This window comes from Stylophora pistillata, chromosome 10, assembly GCF_964205215.1.
Source record: "Stylophora pistillata chromosome 10, jaStyPist1.2, whole genome shotgun sequence".
Classification (NCBI taxonomy): Eukaryota; Metazoa; Cnidaria; class Anthozoa; order Scleractinia; family Pocilloporidae; genus Stylophora; species Stylophora pistillata.
The window spans coordinates 27,264,738-27,286,325 of record NC_142528.1 but is presented as its reverse complement, the minus strand read 5'-3'; the positions used below and the strand labels follow the sequence as shown (position 1 = coordinate 27,286,325).

Genomic DNA, 21,588 nt, shown 5'->3' with positions numbered 1-21,588 from the left:
CCAAAGCAATTTGATTCCACCCCAAACCCCAAAAAACAATTTTTTTTCAGATATGATGAATATACGACGCGACTTCTTCCTCAAAGTTTCACAAAACTTTTTCCTCGCCTTCAGGATACGAAATAAAAATATACAAAAGTCAATATAAAGTATATATAAAGTATATAAAGTCAATAAATCGACTAAAACGTGCAAATTCGCAATTTTTTTGGTTGTAAGAACAAAACCTTTCCTTTAAGCCGCTTTCCATTTTTTCAATCCGGACCGGACTCTATTAAGCCGGATTCCGGTTTCTTCAATCCCGGCCGGACCAACGCTCAGGGTCTTAAAATAATTGAGAAAAATTTGCTACCTTTCTATAACATCAAGAAATGGTTAGATATTCTAGTCTTCTCGGATAGGGACGAATAAATGGAGGTCCCGTCTCCTGCAGGGTTGGGGTAGGAGACGTTAATTTCCCACACACGAGATTACTGTGTCATCCCCTGGGGTGGGATGGGTGGGATATTGGGCGCACTTAATTTGGAGCCTCGTTCTGTCGTGTGACCCTCACCACACTCTGGTGAAAGTAATTAAATATAGGATTAAATCCAATGAAGAACAAAAATCTTCCAGGATTTTAACCGCGTGGTCTGCCACGGACAATACCCGTGACATATTAAAATAGAATATGGAGGCCGTGAGTCTTCGCTTGTGGCCTGTCAGTTCTACAAACACATCCGCACATTTAAAGTAACAGACTGTGACGTTATTTAATAAATAATTAATAATTTTCCTTAAAAGACAAAGACTGCTGAACTGATGGTCAATATCGATCAGTGTTTAAATGATATGGCCGAGGCTAAAAGAAAACCAAATGCTAAGAAGAGACAGGTCTCACGAGACAACTCGGTCTCAGACAACGATGCATCTTCTACATTGAGGTGAGACTGGACGATATCTGACAACACTTTCACTTTACACAGCCGAGGCATTTTTGAAAAGATGAAATTATCTTCGCAGTCAAATGTTTGGCAGCCAAAGCGGCTGCGTGTTAAGGTTATTATGCATATTTTTTCTCGGGTTCCTTTCCGCAGCTACTCTAAGTGACGAAACATTACTGCGAGAATCGTCTCATCATTTCGTTCAGTTTCTTCAAGCTAGGTGAGATGTATAATTTCTATAACTGTGATAACACTCTTAATCTTGAAATGCCGACCAATTTGCTTTTGAGCAGCTTGTGCGAGAAGCCCAGCTCGTAACTGTCACAAACGCCGATTTCCCTCGTTTGGAAATATGAAAAATAATGTTTGAACAAACAAGTAAGGCCACCTATGTGAGAAAAATTCCTCAGTCTTTTTTTTAAGTCTCGCCGGAGAATTTGTTTCAGCGAGAGAGCACTTCTAACTTCCTCATTTACGAAATTTAAATCTGTCAATTTAAATACGAGTTGTCGTTTACACATGAGTGTCATTCAGAAGTGAGCCAACTCAGCATTCATCAGATAAAAAAATCCGTGAAATAGCTTTAGATTAAATAACCTCATTATTCAGGAAGTTCCCCCTACCAAATTGCAATTTAATTTTTCGTAAGAAATTTTAAGTGTTTTTAAGTTGCATAGCGGTATACATAAATTAACTCTGTGCTAACTCATAACAACATGCAATATGGAAAACTGGACGGGGAGATGTCAAATGAATATAACGGACGGGTAGCTTTGTCATTATGTAAGTTCGTGCATGTCTTCAAAACACTCACAACTCTTTAAAAGCTTTATTAAGATCTTGGACTGCTGCTTTACAGCTGTTGAATTCAAAACTTCTGACGAGAAGTCTATTTAGAACGTGAGTTAATGTAAATATAGAAGAAGAAATTGTGACTGTTACAAACCTATTCAGCGATAAAAAGATAGGGAAATGGGTTTGTTTATTTAAATGTTTGTCCTTGGAATTCCAATTTTATACATCTTAGCTACGAGTTGAAGGAAACTACAACTGAAGATATTTCATCAATTTTTTTCATCACTAAAACTTCGCAAAGAATTGATTTACACAAAGATCTTCCACTTCGTTTTGACATGTGGAATTGTTTCCATTCGCGAAACAATATTGCAACATCTCAGTAATGCTCGCCTATTTAATTCATGTTTAGTTTGAGTTTGCTTATCGATCAAAAAGCGTTGTGGTTGCTATGGAGGTGCCAAGGCGAACACTGTGTTGCTAACACCTGCGCATTTACATAGCCAAAAAGACGCAACGTAATAATTTACTGATATCATTTGTCAGTGTTTGTGAAAGAGTTAGCTTTGACAAGAAACAATTCGCTCATGATTCATCTCGCTCGAAAGTAGGCAGTTCTCGAGAGTATTTTCGTGTTGATGAAGGCTAAAATCGGATGAATGGCGAATCCTCCTTGGAACAAAGGACCCGTACAATCGACTTCCACAGCGATTTCATATGCTCGAAAAAGGTACTTTGTTTATGTGATATGTTTTTGTGTTGGCTCTAATGCAAGGTTCGCGCGCAGATTTTCTTTGTTTACCGCGATCGAAGTTTTCAAGGTGAAGGAAACAATTACGATATTAAAAGTAGAATCGCTTCTTCTTCCGCTTGAAGTGAAATTCAGCTTGGAATGATTTTGACGTAAAGATATCATTCATTTTAGCGCAGGAGGGTCTTTAACTTCCAAATGCCATTCGTTTAATTTATCTAAGGGAAGACTCATAAAATTGAATTGAGATATGTTGACTTAGTTGAAATGAAAAATTATATCCTTTATAGAGAAAATGACATAAAAAAATCTTATTCTATCCCGTATTTTATTTTGAACATAGCATTATTCCTTTTCGCTTGGTATGTTAAACCGAAGAAATTATTTTTTAGCTGGTGGAGAAATTCGCCCGTGGCAGTTTTACCATTGAGAGATCGAGTGGTGTCAGGAAATCTTTTAATCAAGACAGTTTCTTGAAGGCAGTTGTAACTTTAGGAGATGGGAGAGCTTTGTACGGCGGAAATTTATCCTGTGTATCACTAGCTGTAGCCATAAATCTAGTCTAAGTCATTCAAAGTCATTCTAAGCCCAAAAAATTAAAACGATATCTTCTTGATGTTTTTAAATGTAAGCCACGAGATTTCCCAAATAGTGCATGCTATTAGTACACTCTCAGACTGTAGCTACTTTTAATGATTTTGCTTTAGCAACTCATTGTTGCATGACTGCTCGGATACAAGTCCCAATTAGTTTCATCAGGAATAGCATTGACTCGCTGCTGGTAGTGAACAACTTCAACTTGTCAGAAGCTGTCTAAATACTCTTCCCTGAAAAGGCAAATCCCTTTCGGATAAATGTCAGTCGCTACGAAAATTTACTGAAGAAACTGAGCGAATTTATAGCACAAAATGAGCAAAAATGAGGAGTCGGTATCGAGGGCGCTTCCAAATGTTTTTGAATTGAACGGCTAGGAAAAATCCTTTGAAGATGGGATATGTGTGACTCCATGAAGAAATTCATGCTAACGAACCTCGCACTTGACTCTTCCATGACATTTGGCAGGCTAACTTAAAAGCCAGTAATTATACTAGCCATAGAAAGAATATTAAAAAAAAAAAAATAATAGATAATGACTCCAATTTGATAAGAAAAGTGAGTTCAAGATCACGTTATTTTGTAGCTGAAGTACTCGGTAAGTTTTAATAATTTGCTAATAGTCGATTTTTTGTTTCGCTGCGGGTGCAAGTTTTTTGTAGTTTGATATGAACGAAATGTCCACAGGGGACTAATTTAGTTTGCAATTTTATGTCGGGCTTCAGAACCTCACAGTGTTACAAACAGAAATTCTTAAAGTTTTATTACAACAGTGAGCTACGGCGCATTATGCTCACTGGTAACAATCTACTTCATTATGTTAAATCTCCAAAAGCTAATAAACTACCGCCTAAAAAAACTGGCACAACAACATAATCAGACCCCTGCTCCCTGTCTAATCTCCGTTTTTTTTTAATTTAATGTTGGAAATGTTTTTTCGGCGTCATACGAAGCGATTTATTTAATTTTTTTTTATTCGATTGGAACATGTTTTTGCGGTTAAGGTTAATCCGCAAACCCCGCAGAAATTTTAACACGAAAAATTCTTTTTCCCATTCTCGTGTCGCATTTTCATGCCACACAATGTCTCTTTGCATCGCGGTAACTTCACGACGAGATGGTCGAAGCTTCCGCCCCAAGTTTGGGCAGACGTTGAATCGTTTGTTGGCCAGATTGTAGGTTTTGAGGTGATAATTTCAATTGAAGTTTTCGTCTCAGTCTGAAACACGTTTTTTCTCGAGTTGGCTTTGAAAGAAAAAAGAAAAAAAGAAGAAGACCAAGAAAGAAAGAAACTTTCGTCAGCGTTGTGCACTGCCGGATCTTCTACGTGAATCCACTTTTCCTCGAATAGATTTGGAGGTAAAAAATATTTTGATTCAAAAAGAAAAAAAAAAAAAAAAAAAAGAAGGACAAAAGGAAAGACGGCGGTGTAGAGTTTTAATTCGCCTAAATGATTCCACGAGGAACCTGCCAGTAGACATTGGATAGAATTGTCAGATAATACAACTTCACAATAAACGATCGTAAAAATTTCCTGCCCAACCAAAGTTTACAATGGTTGATTAGTCCACATCTCCTCCTACTGGTTGGATGACACATTTGGTAATGTCATCATCGGGAGGGGGGTATGATCACATTTTCTAGGAAGAGTCACGAAGTGGGTGTTGCATCCGCGGGTTTTCTGAGAAACCAATGAAAGAACCAATATTAATTTGAAAATTTGGGCGTTGTTCCAAACCGAAGAATTTCTGCTGAATACGACACCAGAAAACAGCCCACGCCTTGTCAGTTAAAGATATCACAGGTGAAAGAAATTGGACATTAGGGATGCACCAGGTAATTTTCTCCTAATTTCGGACACATCAGGGTGTTTTGAAGGCAAACTGCAGCTACAGATATGGAAAAACACGAGACATATTTTCACTGAAGTGTGCGATATCCCTATTTGAAAATATCCCCATGATACCCCTAGCCTCCTCCTCGGTTCGCGGAGACGGTCGCAGCGAAAGAAGAAAGCGAGCGAAAAACACTAGAGGCTTGGGAAAGAGTAAGTCCGCTTGCCTTTCGGATTTATTTCGCCCACAGGCCCACCACACTTGCGACTAATCCTGACCATCTTCCGTCTATCTTGAAACCTTTTTTGCCCGAGAAAGCAACCGTGAAGCTTAAATTTGGTCCCATGATGGGACGAGGAATACGAGAAATTCATAAATAATAGAACGTTTTAAAAGTTCAAAATTATCACCTGCCTTTAGGGCAAAAATAAAAAAAAAAAAATAAAAAAAGAAACGTAATGTTTCATTTTGAACGCAACCCTCCAAAATGTGCAAACAATTATAAAATCAATTAATGATTGCCAAATCCAAGACATTAATTTTGCATGAAATTTTTCTTAGTGATCTGCTTAGCTGAATTTTCGAGTATTCTTCGGAAAGTAGGTTTTCAGTCGTAAAATTAATAAGAATTCTTGAAATAATTCAATTAGTGTCCCACTTATTAATAAATGATGAGTAATTCGACTTCGCTCAAAATTAAACAGGTGCAAAGGTTGTTAATCGATTTTAGGCCAAAAAAAATTTATTTTTTTTTGCTTATGTGACAGTTTTGTCTGTTGGAAGATCATTAGCAACAAACGCATTAAAGTTGTTGCAATAAGTGAACACGATATTTCTAACTTAGATATTTCCTCAATTTTTCTTCACGTGTACCTTTCTGCGCCGCCAAACAAATCTTGGTATCGAGGGTAACCTACCTCAGGGGCCAATCAGAAAACGCGTTATACTGAAAACAAACATGGCGGCGTATTGGTGCAATCCTGCTGTAGGGCTTTGATACTCAGTCAGATATCGTCAAACAAATGGTTATGTTTCATTAGGAGTTGCGAAAAGCTATTTAGCTTCAGCGTTAAGATGGATTTGAGGTAATTTCCCTTTTTCTTGCCTTAATAACTTGCTCGTAAACACCGATCTCTCCAAATTGGAATTTGAGCTCTAGCACGATCACATTGAACATCTAAAGTTTATTTGTCTAGTTGTTAATGAAGAGAATTCTCTGTTTAATTTAGTTTTGAAGCTTTTATGCGAACTGCACAAAGCAATAGAAATCTTTTGAATTAGGTTCCACTTTGAGTGATAAAACTTCTTAGATTGATTGAAGATAATTAATGTTTATATTCAGGCTGATAGTTTCGAAAGAAACTGTTTGGGGCTGCGTCGGTGGGAGTAACGAAATAATTTGGATATATCAACAAAGTTGAAATGGTAAATTGGCCACCGTAATGATTACAAAAGCTGACGTTTCGAGCGTTAGCCCTTCGTCGGAGCGAATGACGAAGGGCTAACGCTCGAAACGTCAGCTTTTGTAATCATTACGGTGGCCAATTTACCATTTCAACTTTGTTGATATATCCAAATTATAATGTTTATATTCGTTTGCACGGTAGAATTACATACTTCGTTTGTTGAAACAGTTGAAATATAACAATACTTTTCGACCAAATGAAATAATCTTTTGGTTTATAGTGGAACCACTTGATGGAAAAAGTTTCTCGTTATCGTAAGTTCTAATGCCGCAAAATCCTCTAAGCTTACATAATCTATGCAAAGCTTAACTTTTAATTAATTGGAAATGGAAAATTTTGGCTTTTCAAAATGGTCATAATGTGTGAAGTTGAAAAAGCTTGTTTTCAGAACAGTCCATTTTTCTAAGGCCAAGGTCCAACAGGGAAAAGCTTGGGCAAGATTTCTATATAACCCCATACATTATTATTTATTAAAATCATCTTTATTGAGGAAACTTTTTCATAACAAATATGGTTTTCAAAAAGGACCTCGAAACTAGATATATATAGTAGAAACAAAAAAACAATAAAATTGCAAAGGGATTAAAAGGATACTAAAAAGGCATTAAAAAATTAAAAATAAGTATAAATAAAAATTAAACGTAAGTAGCTATATTAAAAACTTAAAAACATTACGGTTAAAACTATTGACATTCCATTGACATTCTCTTGACACTTGCTTATACAGATATTCTGTAATTTATATATATATTTTTTTATAGACCAACTGTTGGTGCCCATAGTCATCCTTTACCAGCTATAACAGACTCTTCAGAAAAAGGAGTGCGTAGGAATAACAGTCCAGCTCATGAGGGCGGCGGACGTCTTAGACATCTTGAAGGACGATTGAATGTGACTGATCAGTCAAATAAGGCATTATTAGAAGAACTTGTTCGTTTACAGGGAGAACTGAAAGGAAGCATACGGCGTAATGAAGACACATTGAGGGAGGAAAGGGAAGAGAGGCTTGTTCTATCAGAAAAAATTAGATCAGCAAATAATTTGTACACTCAGATGATGATGAGAGTCGCACGTGCTGAAGAAAAACTTGAATCAGAGCACAACACAGTTGGGACTCTTGTTAACCACACCAAGCAGATGGAACAGGCTTTATTAGGAAATCAACAGCAGTTACTAAGTCGCCGGGAACAGCTTCACGTTCATGTGGAACGAGTCAAAGACGACATGGAAGACATGAGAGAAAGCCAAGAACAATTGCAGAAAAATATGAGGGCTCTAATAGATGATGTTAGAACAATGAAGAGTAAACATGAAGTGCAGACTGTTCAGTTTGGCACTGTGGTACAAGAAATAAGACAGAGGATGAAGAAAATTGAGGGTGACACAAACAGTGCAGTAAGTGCTAAATCGCCCTACAATTTCATGGAGGGAGAGGGGACAAGAGGTGACAATCTCATTTATCCCCTGCCCTCTATCCTGCCAATCCCCCCCCCCCCCCAGTCTAGTGCGCATCCCAGTCTAGTGTGCACCCTCTGTCCATTGAGCCAACTGCCTCCCGGTTAGCTCAATGGATAGAGCGCTGGACTGTTGTGCAGGAGTTTGAGGGTTCGAGCCCCGGCCGGACCAACACTCAAGGTCTTCAAATAGTTGAGAAGAATATGCTAACTTTCCATAACATCAAGAAATGGTTTAGATATTCTAGTCTTCTCGGATAGGGATGAATAAATGGAGGTCCAGTCTCTTGCAGGGTTAGGGGTAGGAGGTGTTAATTTCCCACGCACAAGATTACTGTGCGATGGATGTCCTCCCCTGGGGTGGGATGGGTGGGTTAGTACATTAATTGTAAAGCACTGTTGATCTGTCATTGTAAATAGCACTCTATAAGAAATAAATTATTATTATTATTATTATTATTATTATTATTATTATTGTGAAATGTTGTAGATCAATGATTAACCCTTGAACTCCTAACATATGATTATTAATCCTCCCATTTTCCGGTAGCTGTTACATATTTCCTTGTGAACTAGTTAATAATCTTGTGTTGAATCAAGACAAAAACTTCTCTTCCTGATAAGTTTGAGTTTTCTCGGTATGACTGTTTCTTGGATGATTAATAAATGTTATAGCAAGAATTAACATGTTAATCTGGAAGTTAAAGGGTTAAAGTCTAATTTAATTGGTTGTAGCTTCATGTTTATAAGTTTATTTCATGAACTGTATGGCAGAAGTCTAGTAAAAAATGCAGTTGGTTGGTAAGATGATCACTCTACTGAATATAATTAGTCATGGTAAACAGAAATAAGAATACCTGCCAGATTTTTTTTCACTGTGTTTTGGTGTCTCTTCTTTTTAACAGATGTCCTCCTTAAAGAAACAACATGATGATCAGAACACTAAAGAAGCCAATTCATTTCAGTTCAAGAGTATCATGGAAGCAAGGTATTTGAATCATGGTCAGATTTTCATCCTGATGCCTGAAAATTGCACACACAACTGTTATTGATAATTTTTTATTGGGTTGATTGATTTACCTACAGTCTGGGTGTTGAACATGTAGTTAACAGTCATGTTTGGAATCAAATTCACTTTGAAGCCATAGTATGAAAAATGAGAACTATAGTTAACAGCTATTTTTACCGCAGTAGTGGTCTTTCAATTGAATCATGTCATTCAATTCCATGGTATAGATTAGCAGATATAAAAGAGATAACCAGTGAATTGAGAAGGCGCATTGAAGCTGAGGAAAGTGAGAGAAGAACAGCTAGTCAACAGAACCAGCTCAGGTAGGGATCTCAGTTTTCTGTGAACTATGTGACATACAACCGAAAGGCTTCAATTTTGTTGCCTCTTTTCACAAAATGGCTGAGAAATCATTCAATGTACATACATCCAAGATCAGTGTTGATTGTTTAAGTTTCAAATAATGTTTTTTTTATGTTTTTTTTTTTTTTTTTAAATTTTAGTATAGAACAGTTGAGAACTGTTGTGCAGGAAAGTCATCACCAGAGAGAACAAGAGTTATATGCACAGTCCATGAATTCCAAGGAGAAGGAGGATCTTCTTGAGAGTGAAAGAAATATGATTGCCAGTAAACTGGCAGAACTTTCAGACGAGCAGAGCAAAAAGATGTTACAGAAAGAAATAAGACTAAGAGAAGATGCTCAAGCAAAGTTTGTTTTGTTAGAAAAGGTGAGCGGTTTAATTTATAGTTTTTGAATTGTTAGCTAGAAAAACTCACTACAAGACTTCCAGATAGTTCAATAAACATCTGATTCAATATTAATAGTAATCAAAGGAGAGACACAGTGGTCTTGTTTTGGACTCCAGGTTGAGAGGTTCTGGGTTCTAGACCTGACTGGGTCATTGTGTTGGGTTTTCTTGAGCAAAACACTTTAAATACTCTTGCAGTACTTCTCTCCACCCAGGGGTAGAAATGGATACTTTTGAGTTGTCAGGGAAGCTCGATGAAATTCTAGGGGCTAACCTTGCGATAGACTGGCATCCCATCTGGGTGGGGGGAAGTAGTAAGACTCCCAGTCACTTCAAATTCCAATGGAAACTGCAATAAGCTCCAGATGGAATGGTTACCTGGTACAAACAGTAATCTAAATTATCACACTGAAATCTGTTACTTTGCTAATTACAAAGAAATTACGCGAGGAACAAGCAGCTAGACTTGTGTTTGAGAGAACACAGCGAGAGGAGATGGATAAACGTTGGCAGTCACTCAAAGCATACATTGATGAAGAAGCACAATCAGCTAGACAAGCTCAGCAGGTAACTGCTTCCACATGTAAGGTTCTAAAACTTGGCAAAGAGTTTAGTTTTCACATCAAAATAAAACTCTTCTGTATCAGTGGCATTGTAGAAACACGAGTTAAAGTTAGAAAAATAGAGAAAAAGTCTTGCTCAAGTTCTTATAAACCTTCTGGGTGTGTTAGGAAATGAGGAAGATGTCTTGATTTTGAACTTTTTATGGTAGATGTAAATATTGCAATAAAAAAAATAATGGAAATCAAATATAATTTTTCTTTTAACATAGGTTAACAAAACATGGCTGACTATTTGCTTTTAGAAATATTATGATAGGAGCAAGACACTATTTGTCTATGGGATATAAGTTTTTATTTTCAATGATCTATAATATTTTTTATATCATAAAGTAACCCAACATTTTCTACTCAGGTTGCACAGGCAAGGACTGACCAGAGTCTTGTGCGGCTTAACGAGTCCATAACATTACTTGAAAGACAGATGGAGGAAGGAAGGAAGGCTATAGAACAAGTGTTACATGCTGAAATCACATCAAGGTCACTATGAGTTAAATAATCAGTAATTTAAAAAGAAGTGTTTTTTGTTATCCTTCAGGGATGGCACTAATAATGTCTTTTAAGGGGAGGAGGGGGATTTTGGGTAGACAAATTATGGGGAAAAAAATCCTGTATGACAAGAACGGCAGAAAAACAATTGTGTAGGTTGAGGGAGAAACTGTAAAATCCTTGAGCAAGCCAACATTATTATCATATAAGTTGTGGTTTTTGATATTTGCCCAGTTTTAGTTACCATATTCCTAGTGACAACTGTTTGATAAGAATCCTGACAGCAAAGTAACTTGATTTGTGTGCATTATATACTTAATAGATACAAATGCATTGTGATTGTCAGGATTTTTTTTCTGTTAAGGGTTGTGGTAATGTGCTACAAAGAAAAACACAAATCAAGTAGTTAAAAATGATTTTAACATGAAATTTATCTCAGATTAATTAACACAGCACTCATTTGATTTGGTGTGGGCTATCAAGTATATCAAATTGTCATTTCCTTGGGTGAGTGGTATAATCTGTTGGTTCATTTCTGATTTGTTTTGCCTCTCATAATTTACAGGCAATCACAAAGTGAGAAACTGTCCACCAGATGTAATCAGTTACAAGACAAACTAAACATGGCCATCAGCACTTTACAACAAGCACTTGGTGGGGTCAACTCACAGGTTTCCGACAGTGTGGCCAAGGTAGGTTTTTAACTCTCCATAACCCTTTCACTCACAATTAAGTTCTCTTTTACTAGTAATTAGTTTATTAACTTCGCCGATGGGCAGGGACACCGCAACAGCTTTGCGCCAATTACTGCGGGCCCAGTAACCCACCCACCCCAGGGGAGGACATCCATCACACAGTGATCTCATGCATGGGAAATTAATGTCTCCTACCCCTAACCCTGCAGGAGACGGGACCTCCATTTATTCGTCCCTATCTGAGAAGACTAGAATATCTAACCATTTCTTGATGTTATAGAAAGGCAGCATATTCTTCTCATTTATTTTAAGACCTTGAGTGTTGGTCCGGCCGGGGCTTAAACCCTCGACCTCCCGCACAACAGTCCAGCGCTCTATCCATTGAGCTAACCAGGAGGCTAGCTATGATGTTAGTTTGGAGAATTTGTTTGGACCAAATCCCTGAATTGATATTTTTCTTTATTCTCATCACTTGTCTGCTTGATATCATATTGATATTGTAAGGAGAAATTCTGTCTTAATCACTTATGGGATTTCAAAGGTTAAGTACCAGGTTTGTATGTGCCTCAGTACAATGTACATGTAAGTGACAAGTCCTTTATTTTTGGAGCACTTTGAACTGATACATGACTGTCTGTTGTCGCACAGGCAAAAGAAGAATTGATCGGCATGATGGACGAGAACAGTAACACAGGGATCAAAGGATTGGCAAACATGGACACAAGACTTGCCAAGTTGAACAAGCGAATAGGAGAGATGGAAGGTGTTCTCAGCAAGCTTGAAAAGGTGTGGGAGAGGATTTCTGTTGTTGTTCAGGCCCAAACCCAATGAGTTATGGAATGTAATACCTAATTTTCTTTTAACATTATACCAATAAATTTTACTCTTCTGGTAACTGTTGTCAGATAACAATGGTGGTGGTCTTTTATTAATTTTAGTGTTGACCTCTGCGAAGTATCATTGATTCTAAGTTTTAAAGTAATAAAGTGATTTTAGCTGGTAAGGTTGATAGACATAAAGTCAAACTGGTTTATAAATATCAAGTTTTGAACTTTTTTAAGGGAGAAAGAAATAAGAGTTTGATGTGGTGATTATTTTCTTTGAATAGGAAGTCAAAAGTAATGATTATTGCAGTTTGATGTGATTTGAAATGATGAAATATTTTGATACGGTACTTAAAGTATAAATTTACAATCAAATAGGAATATATAATATGTTTTTAAAATAAGTTAAAAGTTTTTTAAAATTTGCTCAATTTTTTGTACACACTAACCATGAACCTGTTTGTATTGAATGTGTTGCTGTCACAGCGGATTAAAAAAGTGGACACTCCGAAAAAAGAGGTGAAAAAAATCTGTTGTAAAATTTTTACTTGTAACCACGAGATAACCAACCTGTTTTTACAATATCAAGTTTAAAACTAAGTTAAAAACTTAAGTTGACATGAATGGATAAAGTTTATGTGCATAAAAGTTAAGAGTGAAGAAAGATACAATTACAAAACAATGCAAAACAAAACAAAATGACATAATTGCTGTGTAAAGTAAAGCTATAGAATGATGAAGAAATGTCTTAAAATTAAACCGATGTTGTTAATTCTTAACAACTAACTCCTAATAAATTCCTCAATCCATAAACAAAAAGACTTGTAAAATTGTAAAAGTATTATTTATTATATCTGAAACCAAGAAATGATCATACCATATTAAAGTAACTGTTTTAATAAATTTATTTTCTTTGTATTGCAATGAAGAAAACTGTAGTTACTAAAAATCATCATCACCATTTGTTAAGTGATATTGAAATGCAGACCTTTACAAGAAAAATTTTGAGGTTGAGCTTACATTTTTTTTTTTTCCGGGGATGTAGAACAGTATGATAACTTGTCTGTCATCAAGGGTCATACATGCCTCATGGGTAGACTTGGACTGATTAGACCATCCCTTAAGTAACTTTTTTTTCATGTATTTGAGTGTTTGTGAAAAATCAAAACATACTGTTGTTTGAAGATTTTTAGTGAGTGGAGAAAAGTTTTGACTGCTATGATTGAGAAAGCAGAATAGTTTCTGAAACTATGTTTGTCTGACATGTTTTTTCTCCACGCAGCATGGTAAAGTTGACAAAGAAGATCGAGACAGAAGCTTAGAACAGGTGGATAGTTGGCGTCAAGACACTGATGAGCAGTTTAGAGAGCTACAAGACAAGCTTAGGCCTCTTCCTGATGAGGTGTGATTAATTTTTACTAATGACTGATATTCATCAGCCTTTTTTAGTTTTCAAAAATACTTGGGAAAGTTGACCTGATTCTCTACTTTGTTCCTCTGGCAATCATAGCATGAGTTTTACATAATGCTTCTATTTCCTATTAAGAAAACTGAGGAAATGTCATAACATCAACAAGCTTTCACACAGTTAAAGTAAAGAAGTAAACTAAGGAACAATGAGCAAAGCCTACTCTGGAGAAAACAACAACAAAAACACAATTCTCCTAGTTCTCTGCCCTCTTCCTTCTTCAGCAAGAAAACAAACAAACAAACAAACAAACAAAAAACAAGAAATAGATTTCTTGGCTTCAACCTTCAAGTGGTTTTAACCTTCATATGGTTTTAACCTGGAAATGAATTTAACCTACAAAATGGTTTTAACGTACAAATGGTTTTAACCTGCAAATGGTTTTAAAAGGGTATAGAACCATTACCACCTGATACAGTTGCAATTTCCTGGAATTTTCATTCATGTAGCTTTTGATATTTAGCTTTGACAACCAAAATTTTAATGTGATAATTCAATGAGACCATCTAATTCCCCTTTACTGACAGCACATGACCGAGGTATGACTCTTGAAGGAGAACTGCAAAACATTCTAATGTCATGTTTTAGATTGCTCTCCTTCAAAGACAGCTTGCAGCGCTGAAAGCTGACTTAGAGGCCAAGGAAGAAGAAGAGAGAAGAAAAGCAGCAGAGTAAGAGATTTAAATCTTGTAAAGGATACTCACCCTAACATCAGTATGCATATTCTCCATACTGTTTTCTATACATTTCCTAAGGTGCTGATAAGGAGAGTTTGTTCAAAAATCAAATGCTAGTGTAGTTGCTGATCATTTTCTTTATTCTCACAGCCTTCGTGTTTGAGTTAGGGGTGATACTGCAGGGAGAAATTCAATGCTGATCACTTATAGGGGTTGGGGGTTAAGCAAAATCACATTTGGGGGTGTAACATGCGAAGGCTCAATGTTTGGTGGTCTCAGAGATGATAGACTCAAGATGAAAAGGTCAAGGTCGTTGTGATGATGTTTTTTTTCAGACAGTACATTTTACTCCTGCAATACGCCTCCCTCCACCCAGGATTACAGACATGTATCAACATCAGGGGGAAACATGATGGAATTCTCTGCTCTCTGAGCGGAGTAACAATTCTCCTTGTCTCCCTGAGAGGGGGCGGGGGGGGGGGAAGAAGTGGAAGGTAACCTGCAGTGAACCAGAAGAAATTATCTTAGTCTCCCTTAGTCCCTTGAAAAGTACTTTAAAAGCGCATTAGAGCATGTTCATATTGAGAATGCACTACATATGTTCATCAGTATCTCATATGGTAGAACAATTTTCCGTGTCTCCCTGTACTGTGGGAGGAGATGGGTAACCTGTGGTGCACTAGTATCGTATCCAGGCAGATTCCGTCTTATCATCATTTTCTTCACGATTTGGAAGCTAGGAGAGTTCCGGTTGTGTGGACCACGTGGGTTTCGTTTTTGACTCTTAGAGTAAAAAAGAAAGCCTCAGTGAGACCGCACTGCAGACTATACCGCAATATAGAAAAGGAATTCTGTTTTATCAGTCACTATTGTTATGGTTCCACAGCAGAGTTTTTTTTTACTAACACTTGGTTAATTTTGTCTTTTTTTTTTTTAATTTTTTAATTTATTCTTTTTGACATGTTCTCTTTTTCTTCAGGCGACCTCGTTCTCCATTTGTCAGAGAGACAGAACCTGAGTTGGAGCCGGAGCCGGAGCCGGAGCCGGTACCGGTGCCAGAGGAGCAGGAGGACACTGGAGACTTGCGGAATAAGGTGCAGAAGCTGGAGGAGGAAGTGCAACAGGTGAGTTGCTACTGGGAAATGTCATCCGATGCACAGCTGCCTCAAGTTACACATATCTTAGCCTGAGAGCTGGGTCTCGATAGCGCTGAGATACGAGTCATCTTATTCGTGCCAGACCCTTGGCAGCTGCTTCTCGCAGTCGAGAAAACGCACGTGTTGTAGCGCTAGCTAACAATAAACACTTATGTAGGCACAGAAAGAAAGTAGTATAGAAGATTATCTTCATTTCCCTGCGCTTCTCTTCGTTAAACGAGTAAGACTAGTTATTCTCCCATCCGACAGGGGAATTGGTGTTATATAAAGATGAAAGTGAGCTTGTTAATTCTTAGTACCTCTTTGTAAGACAGCGTGTTGAAATCGCATCGAGACGTGTAATGTTGATGACTGCCGGGTGTTAAAGGGGTAAAAGATCATGAAAAGAATGAAAGAGGCTCAGTTCAGGTTGTTGATCTTTTCTTTTCAGACCTCTTCTCAAGTAGCTAAACTGGAAAATACGGTTGAGACCTTACGGACCGTCTTGACACAAAAAATACAATCGGAAGCCCAAACGGTGAGTTCAGTTGTAAACTGGAATATTTGGGTGATTTTTAAAAGTATTTGTAGCTCAGGAGAATCCCTTACAGTATGATCATGTAGCTAAATGGTAGAAAACACTAAAGATTCTTGAGGTCAAGGTCTGGAAAAGTTCCAGTGCAATGGAGGAATTGGTGTTTTTTGTACAATGTCTCTATTCAAAACCGACGAGCTCCGATATCAGTCGGAAATAACACGAAGACCATTGACGAACTCCAATATCAGTCGGAGATAACACGAGGACCATCAAAAATTTTCACGTCTATATGTTGTTATCACTTTGTCTTGTTCAGAAAATCGTCGACTCAGCGAGACTCGGCTTTGAGATTTCGACTGTGCGAGATATGTTTTCCTAGGAATGAGTCTGAGTAAAGTGCTGTAATTGTATAGACTAGTGAGGTTCGTGAGCTGTGACGTCGGGTTTAGAAGCAGAAGTTGAATCTGTTTTTTACCATGGACAAAGTGGTTCGCACTCGGACCGATAGTTAAAGGAGCATGTGGCACAAGGATCCAATGTATTCAACTTGAATCTGAGTTGGAAGCGGAGACTAGCTGCCAGTGAAAAGCGCGGGAAATTTTACTGCTCGTGTTACCGACGGTAGACTCAGTTGGAAAGTGATTGGTTGAGGATAAAACGTCACCAAAAAGTCAATTAATACTGATGGGTAATTCGTCATTTCAATTGCCAATCCAATTTTGTCCTTAGAAAATGATTAGACCACCTACAACTATGTGTCTCCATTTTTAATTCTGCTAGCTTCATTTTCTGGTAGAGAACTCTGTACAAAATTATAACGTAGGCTTAAGATTCATTGCTTTTTGATTAGCTGGTGAGTTAGTCGTAAAGCCGCTTTACCTGACAGCAATTTCTATCATAACGGGTTGGCTACTTTGGGCGGTTGTTTCTGTTAGCACTTGAACAGGAAGCTTCCTAGCACAAAAGAACTTTGCTGGTTAATTCCTTGTTTGTCAGCGTCTCTGATGAAAAAGTTACAGTATTGTTACTTATGCATACCTCTGCAGGGTTTTTAAAAAAGTTGTTGATTAGTAGCTTAGTACAAGATAAAGATTTTATTTTATTTTTAAGCTTAGTTTTGTGATAAGATATTTCTCTTCGACGTAAATGTTGAAAAATGTGAGTGTCTTATGAGGAAAAGGCTACTTGTACGTAAATTGATCCAACGTCAATTATGTTTTTTACAGTTGGATGTATGGTTTCTTCCAGAAATACTTTTTAGTTCTCATTGTTTTTTAACATAACTGATACAATTCCCGATTACTTTCAACTTGCGAGAAAAAATTGTGTTTATTCGTAAAAAGTTATTGTCGTTTCTTGATGGAAGTGATCAGATGTTCCCACTGAAAGTCTGCGTCTCTGCCAACGTGAAATTTAGTAAATTACCTTACTTTGCGTGACCGAACCTCTTACATACTTAAAATAATGTTTATGTACTTACTAACCGAGGTTTGAAATCTGCAGCGAGGTGATTCTATTGAGGAACTGAAGGAGCAGCTACTGAAGATTAATGCCAGTATGTCGTCACGTATTCAATGCAGATTTGTGCAATTTTCTTCCGCTATCTTCTTTCCAAGTTTTCTCTACATTGAAAAAAGAAAGTTATAAGATGACGCTTTCGTAAACTAACGTGATCAGAATTTTAGTGACTCGAGAGTTGTGCGTTTAAGGTGATAAAATAAATTATTCAGGTAAAAAATTTTGATTACCATTAAATGTGATACAAAAGGAATAGAAACTGTTAAACACTCGTATCCATAAAAATTAAAAAAAAGCATTTTTGTATGCTGTTTATTAAAACGATGTTTAAAGTTAAAGTTTCTAATTTGCGACTTTTTTGAATTCACAAAGTTCTTCCTGGGTTTGATTAAACGATAGCTGAGCTTTTTTGTAACAAATTGAGCTTCAAGTTTTCGGTTTCGTTTTAACCCGAAAATGACTAAATGTAACTGCCTCGTCCAAACATCGGTGTTTTTATTTTAACAAAAGATTTCGGCTTCGTTTTAACCCGAAAATGACTAAATGTAACTGCTTCGTCCAAACTTCGGTGTTTTGATTTTAATATCGCTTTTGCTTAAGACTTCATGAGAGATTAACTCTTAGCAGCACCAACTAGAGAAACTTCAGCGCAGCCATTTAGTTAAGATGATATTTGGCATAAAGTGTTGATCGACGTTCAGTATAAGAAAGGATGTCATAATTCATAAACTTGTGGGAATAATCGGCTGAAAGTTTACCATTTAATTTTAAGCGAGAAATACTCATCTTTCTATCAGATTCTTAATCATTTCTTATGCTAGAAGGAATCTTGAAAGCTTTCAGTTCTATCTGTCTGTAAAAGTATTGGTGATGCAATGAACTTGTTGATGGCTAGAATATTTTTAAGAGCTCCTGAATGTCAAGGAAAATCGAAACGAACGCAATTGCACCTTCAAAGCAAATTTAAACAATTAACTCTTGAAAACTGGAAGCCAAGCGCGGAAGAACGGGAGTGGCAAAGTTGTGATTGATTGTTTTCGTTTGTGTCTTATTCGTAAGACAACTAATGATTAGTTGTTGAACGAATGGCAGAGCGCCATTAAAGCGAGGCTAAACGAACAACTTCATTTGGCAAGTAATTGACAACCTTTAAATCTAAAATATCGCAAAGAATATCGTTTAAACATGTGACTCAATCAATAAAAATCACGGTGGGCTTTTCAACTTTAAAGGTTATGATCGAGTTTGTCGTTAAAAAAAAAACAAGAATGGGGAACTGTTGAATGAATTCATTAAATTCAAACATAAAAGTTTGTCATAAGCGTTAGTATCATCAAAAATGAATAGATTTTCAGAAGTGAGAGAAATTTTAGTTCCTTAAATATTGCTCAGGTGCGTCGAAAGGTTTGATGTAGGATCCATCATTAATACTAAACTCTTTATTTCCTTTATTTGTTCGTGCAACATTGATAACTATAAAAACTGGCTTGACGGCCTGTCATTTCCACAGGTAATCCAGGATTGTAAAGCAACATTGGTTAATTAATGTGTAAATACTGATAACTACGTTCATACCCTCGTTACTAACTGTGGCGATTTAACTTTCAGGAAATAAATTGTGGATGTATTATAATGTATTAATAATAAATGATGTTTTCTCTACAGTAAAAGTCTATGGAATAACTCTGAAATTGGAGAGAATTTTAAATGCTACCTCTTTAAACTAGCATGAGCACGAAACTGCAATCATAGAGTGAAGTTAATCGTTTTTATTCTTAAACGTTTTAAAAATATTTCAGTAACTTTGTCTCTTCTATCGCCCACTTAAATATCATTTTCTTCTCCAACCGCTTTCAATTTTTATTGTTAATATACTGTTCAGTTATTTTTCTCTAAAAGGAGGAGAGAGAGGTTTAGGAAGAAAAAGAGGGAATTTCTCATTCATCGTGCTTATCCATTTATTTTCCCCCATTTCCTTCCCGGAATTCGGAGCACCCTTCACGGCCGGGTATGACGGCTGGGAGAGTATGACGTGACAAATGTGAAAACGTGACATAAGTGTTGAAAAGCGTGACACGACATTGAATTCTCTCCTCCTTTTTGGTCTTTAAGGTTGTTGCCCAATTGAAAGATAGCGTGATGTCTGTAGGGAACATGAATGCTCGTTTCAGATAAATTTGAACCTTTTCATTAAAATGTTGATTTCCTTTTTCTCTCCAGCGGAATGAAGAACAGGCTGCCATAGAACAAGACGTAAACAAAGTCATTCGGTATTACCTTCAAGATCATCGACGCGTATTCGTCAAATACAGACACCCCAGCGTTTGCATACCTCAATATGTAGAAGGAATAGGAAGAATGCGATTCGCCTTATTGGAAGTCAACAAGTGGGGAATCTACCAGTCGTGGAAGATGCTGGCCATCAAAAAGGCGTGGTATCGCCTTCTGGAGAAGAAGGAACAACGAGAGAGCGAAGCAGAAGCCCGTGCTTCGACTTCTTCACGAACGGAAAGTAAGGCGCCTAATAGGAAGACTGAAGACAGCGAAGACGACGATGACGATGACGATAATGATGACGATGATGATGACGATGATGATGATGATGACGATGATGATGATGACGACGATGATGACGATGATGACGACGATGACGATGATGATGACGATGACGATGATGATGACGACTCAAGGCGCGGCGGTAAAAAGAAGAAAGGAAAAACTAACAAAGGAAAAAAGGGTAAAAGGTGAAAAAGTAGGGGTAAAAGTTGAAAAAAATCAAAAAAATAAAAAACGGATACGAAGAGAATGTTGCTAATTTATTGCTTAAACTATGTGGCGTACGTTTTTCACTACTAGATGTTTTGATCTTCGTTGGTTTTCATTTTTATCACGGATAGGCTAGTCGTTCATACCATGAATCCATGAAATCGTCAGCTCTCGTCTTCCACGTTAAATAAAGAAGTTATTTTGGCGCTCTCCGAACTAGAGAGCGCTCGGCAAGATTACGGCAGGTCTTTATCATGTAAAATTGGTTATTTGTAGATCGTGTTTCCGTTTTCATTTTCTCAGACGCGTTTCATAGGGTTCCGCAACAGTTCTTTTTCGGTCGAAAATATGATATATACCAGGAGCCCGTTATGGACCCCTGTATATACTTAATTTGTAAAGAGTGTGTGTACCTCTTAAGCAAAACTATTTACTTGCGGTAGCTCACTAGGTGAGCACGTATGTAAATATGTACAGATCTCAGTAGCTAGGCTGGACCTTTGCTATAGCGGATGCGTAGTTCCATAGTATTATTTTTGGATTTTAATACCCGTAGTCGTTCGTATCGGAAAAATAATTGTACAGTAACTTTGGATTTTGGTTAAACATCATCGTGTGAAACTCTATTTATCAAATATAACTAATCGGACCAATGAAAGAAACACGTTTAACATCATATCAAAGCTGTAAGGTACGGAAGTCACATATTCATTGTCAACATTGGAAACCGTGCATGTCAAGAACGGGCAAAGCGCTTAGGCTGGGACAGGCTTTCCCGATTGGCTGGATGAAAACAGCATATTTACTCTGATTGGTTGGTGCGTCGTATGCGACAAGTTAGGCTTGTTAGGCTTTCCCTTGGAACGTGGAAGAATCTCTACCTAGTTTCACTTCACATTTGAAGTAAAGAGCGACCAGGTGACTGTGCACGTTTGTATGAAACGATCACGTTTGTATGAAACGTTCAGAAAATCGACCCTCTACGTCCAAGTGGAGGGTCGATTTTCTAATCGTGATCGATGTTATGTCCTTTATCATCTGTAAGAAAGTATTGTAACTTCGTAACGCAACTACTGAGTGAAAAGAATCTGCGTTTTGTGGTGTGATGTGATATTTGCTAAACAGAGTGGTCTCTGTAACTGTGTGTTCAGTAACTCTGCAATACTTATCGAAGAATAATCAGAAAATGTAATATATAATATGTTTAATAAAATTTATGCTTTTTGCTAATTTTTTTTTTCGGTTTATTGGCGTTTTCAACTGATCATTACATTACTATC

General features: G+C 37.1%; 1 protein-coding gene across 6 annotated transcripts; it reads left to right on the top strand.

Annotated features, from left to right (window-relative positions):
• Nucleotides 1–780: 780 nt before the first annotated feature.
• LOC111323288 (uncharacterized) lies at nt 781–21,538 on the top strand. 6 transcript variants are annotated; one of them, XM_022926609.2, is made up of 16 exons: nt 781–923; nt 7,126–7,759; nt 8,724–8,806; nt 9,055–9,150; nt 9,331–9,556; nt 10,016–10,144; nt 10,553–10,677; nt 11,252–11,378; nt 12,030–12,167; nt 12,692–12,724; nt 13,488–13,607; nt 14,262–14,344; nt 15,330–15,474; nt 15,938–16,024; nt 17,528–17,579; nt 19,763–19,906. In XM_022926609.2, exons 1-16 carry the CDS (start codon nt 802–804, stop codon nt 19,768–19,770), a joined length of 2,208 nt encoding a protein of 735 aa, XP_022782344.2. In that variant the 5' UTR covers nt 781–801; the 3' UTR covers nt 19,771–19,906. The 6 variants fall into 6 exon arrangements, with proteins under 6 accessions (XP_022782344.2, XP_088593306.1, XP_088593307.1 ...); XM_088737180.1 differs by lacking the exon at nt 17,528–17,579 and having other exon boundaries at nt 19,763–21,538; XM_088737182.1 differs by lacking the exons at nt 781–923; nt 17,528–17,579 and adding an exon at nt 2,142–2,448 and having other exon boundaries at nt 19,763–21,538.
• The last annotated feature ends 50 nt before the right edge of the window (nt 21,539–21,588 follow it).

Coding starts and splice junctions, on each gene's coding strand:
- LOC111323288 (XM_088737180.1), top strand. CDS start 802: ATGGTCAATATCGATCAGTGTTTAAATGATATGGCCGAGGCTAAAAGA. Junction 11,379..12,029: donor TTTCCGACAGTGTGGCCAAG/GTAGGTTTTTAA, acceptor GTTGTCGCACAG/GCAAAAGAAGAATTGATCGG. Junction 16,025..19,762: donor TACAATCGGAAGCCCAAACG/GTGAGTTCAGTT, acceptor TTTTCTCTCCAG/CGGAATGAAGAACAGGCTGC.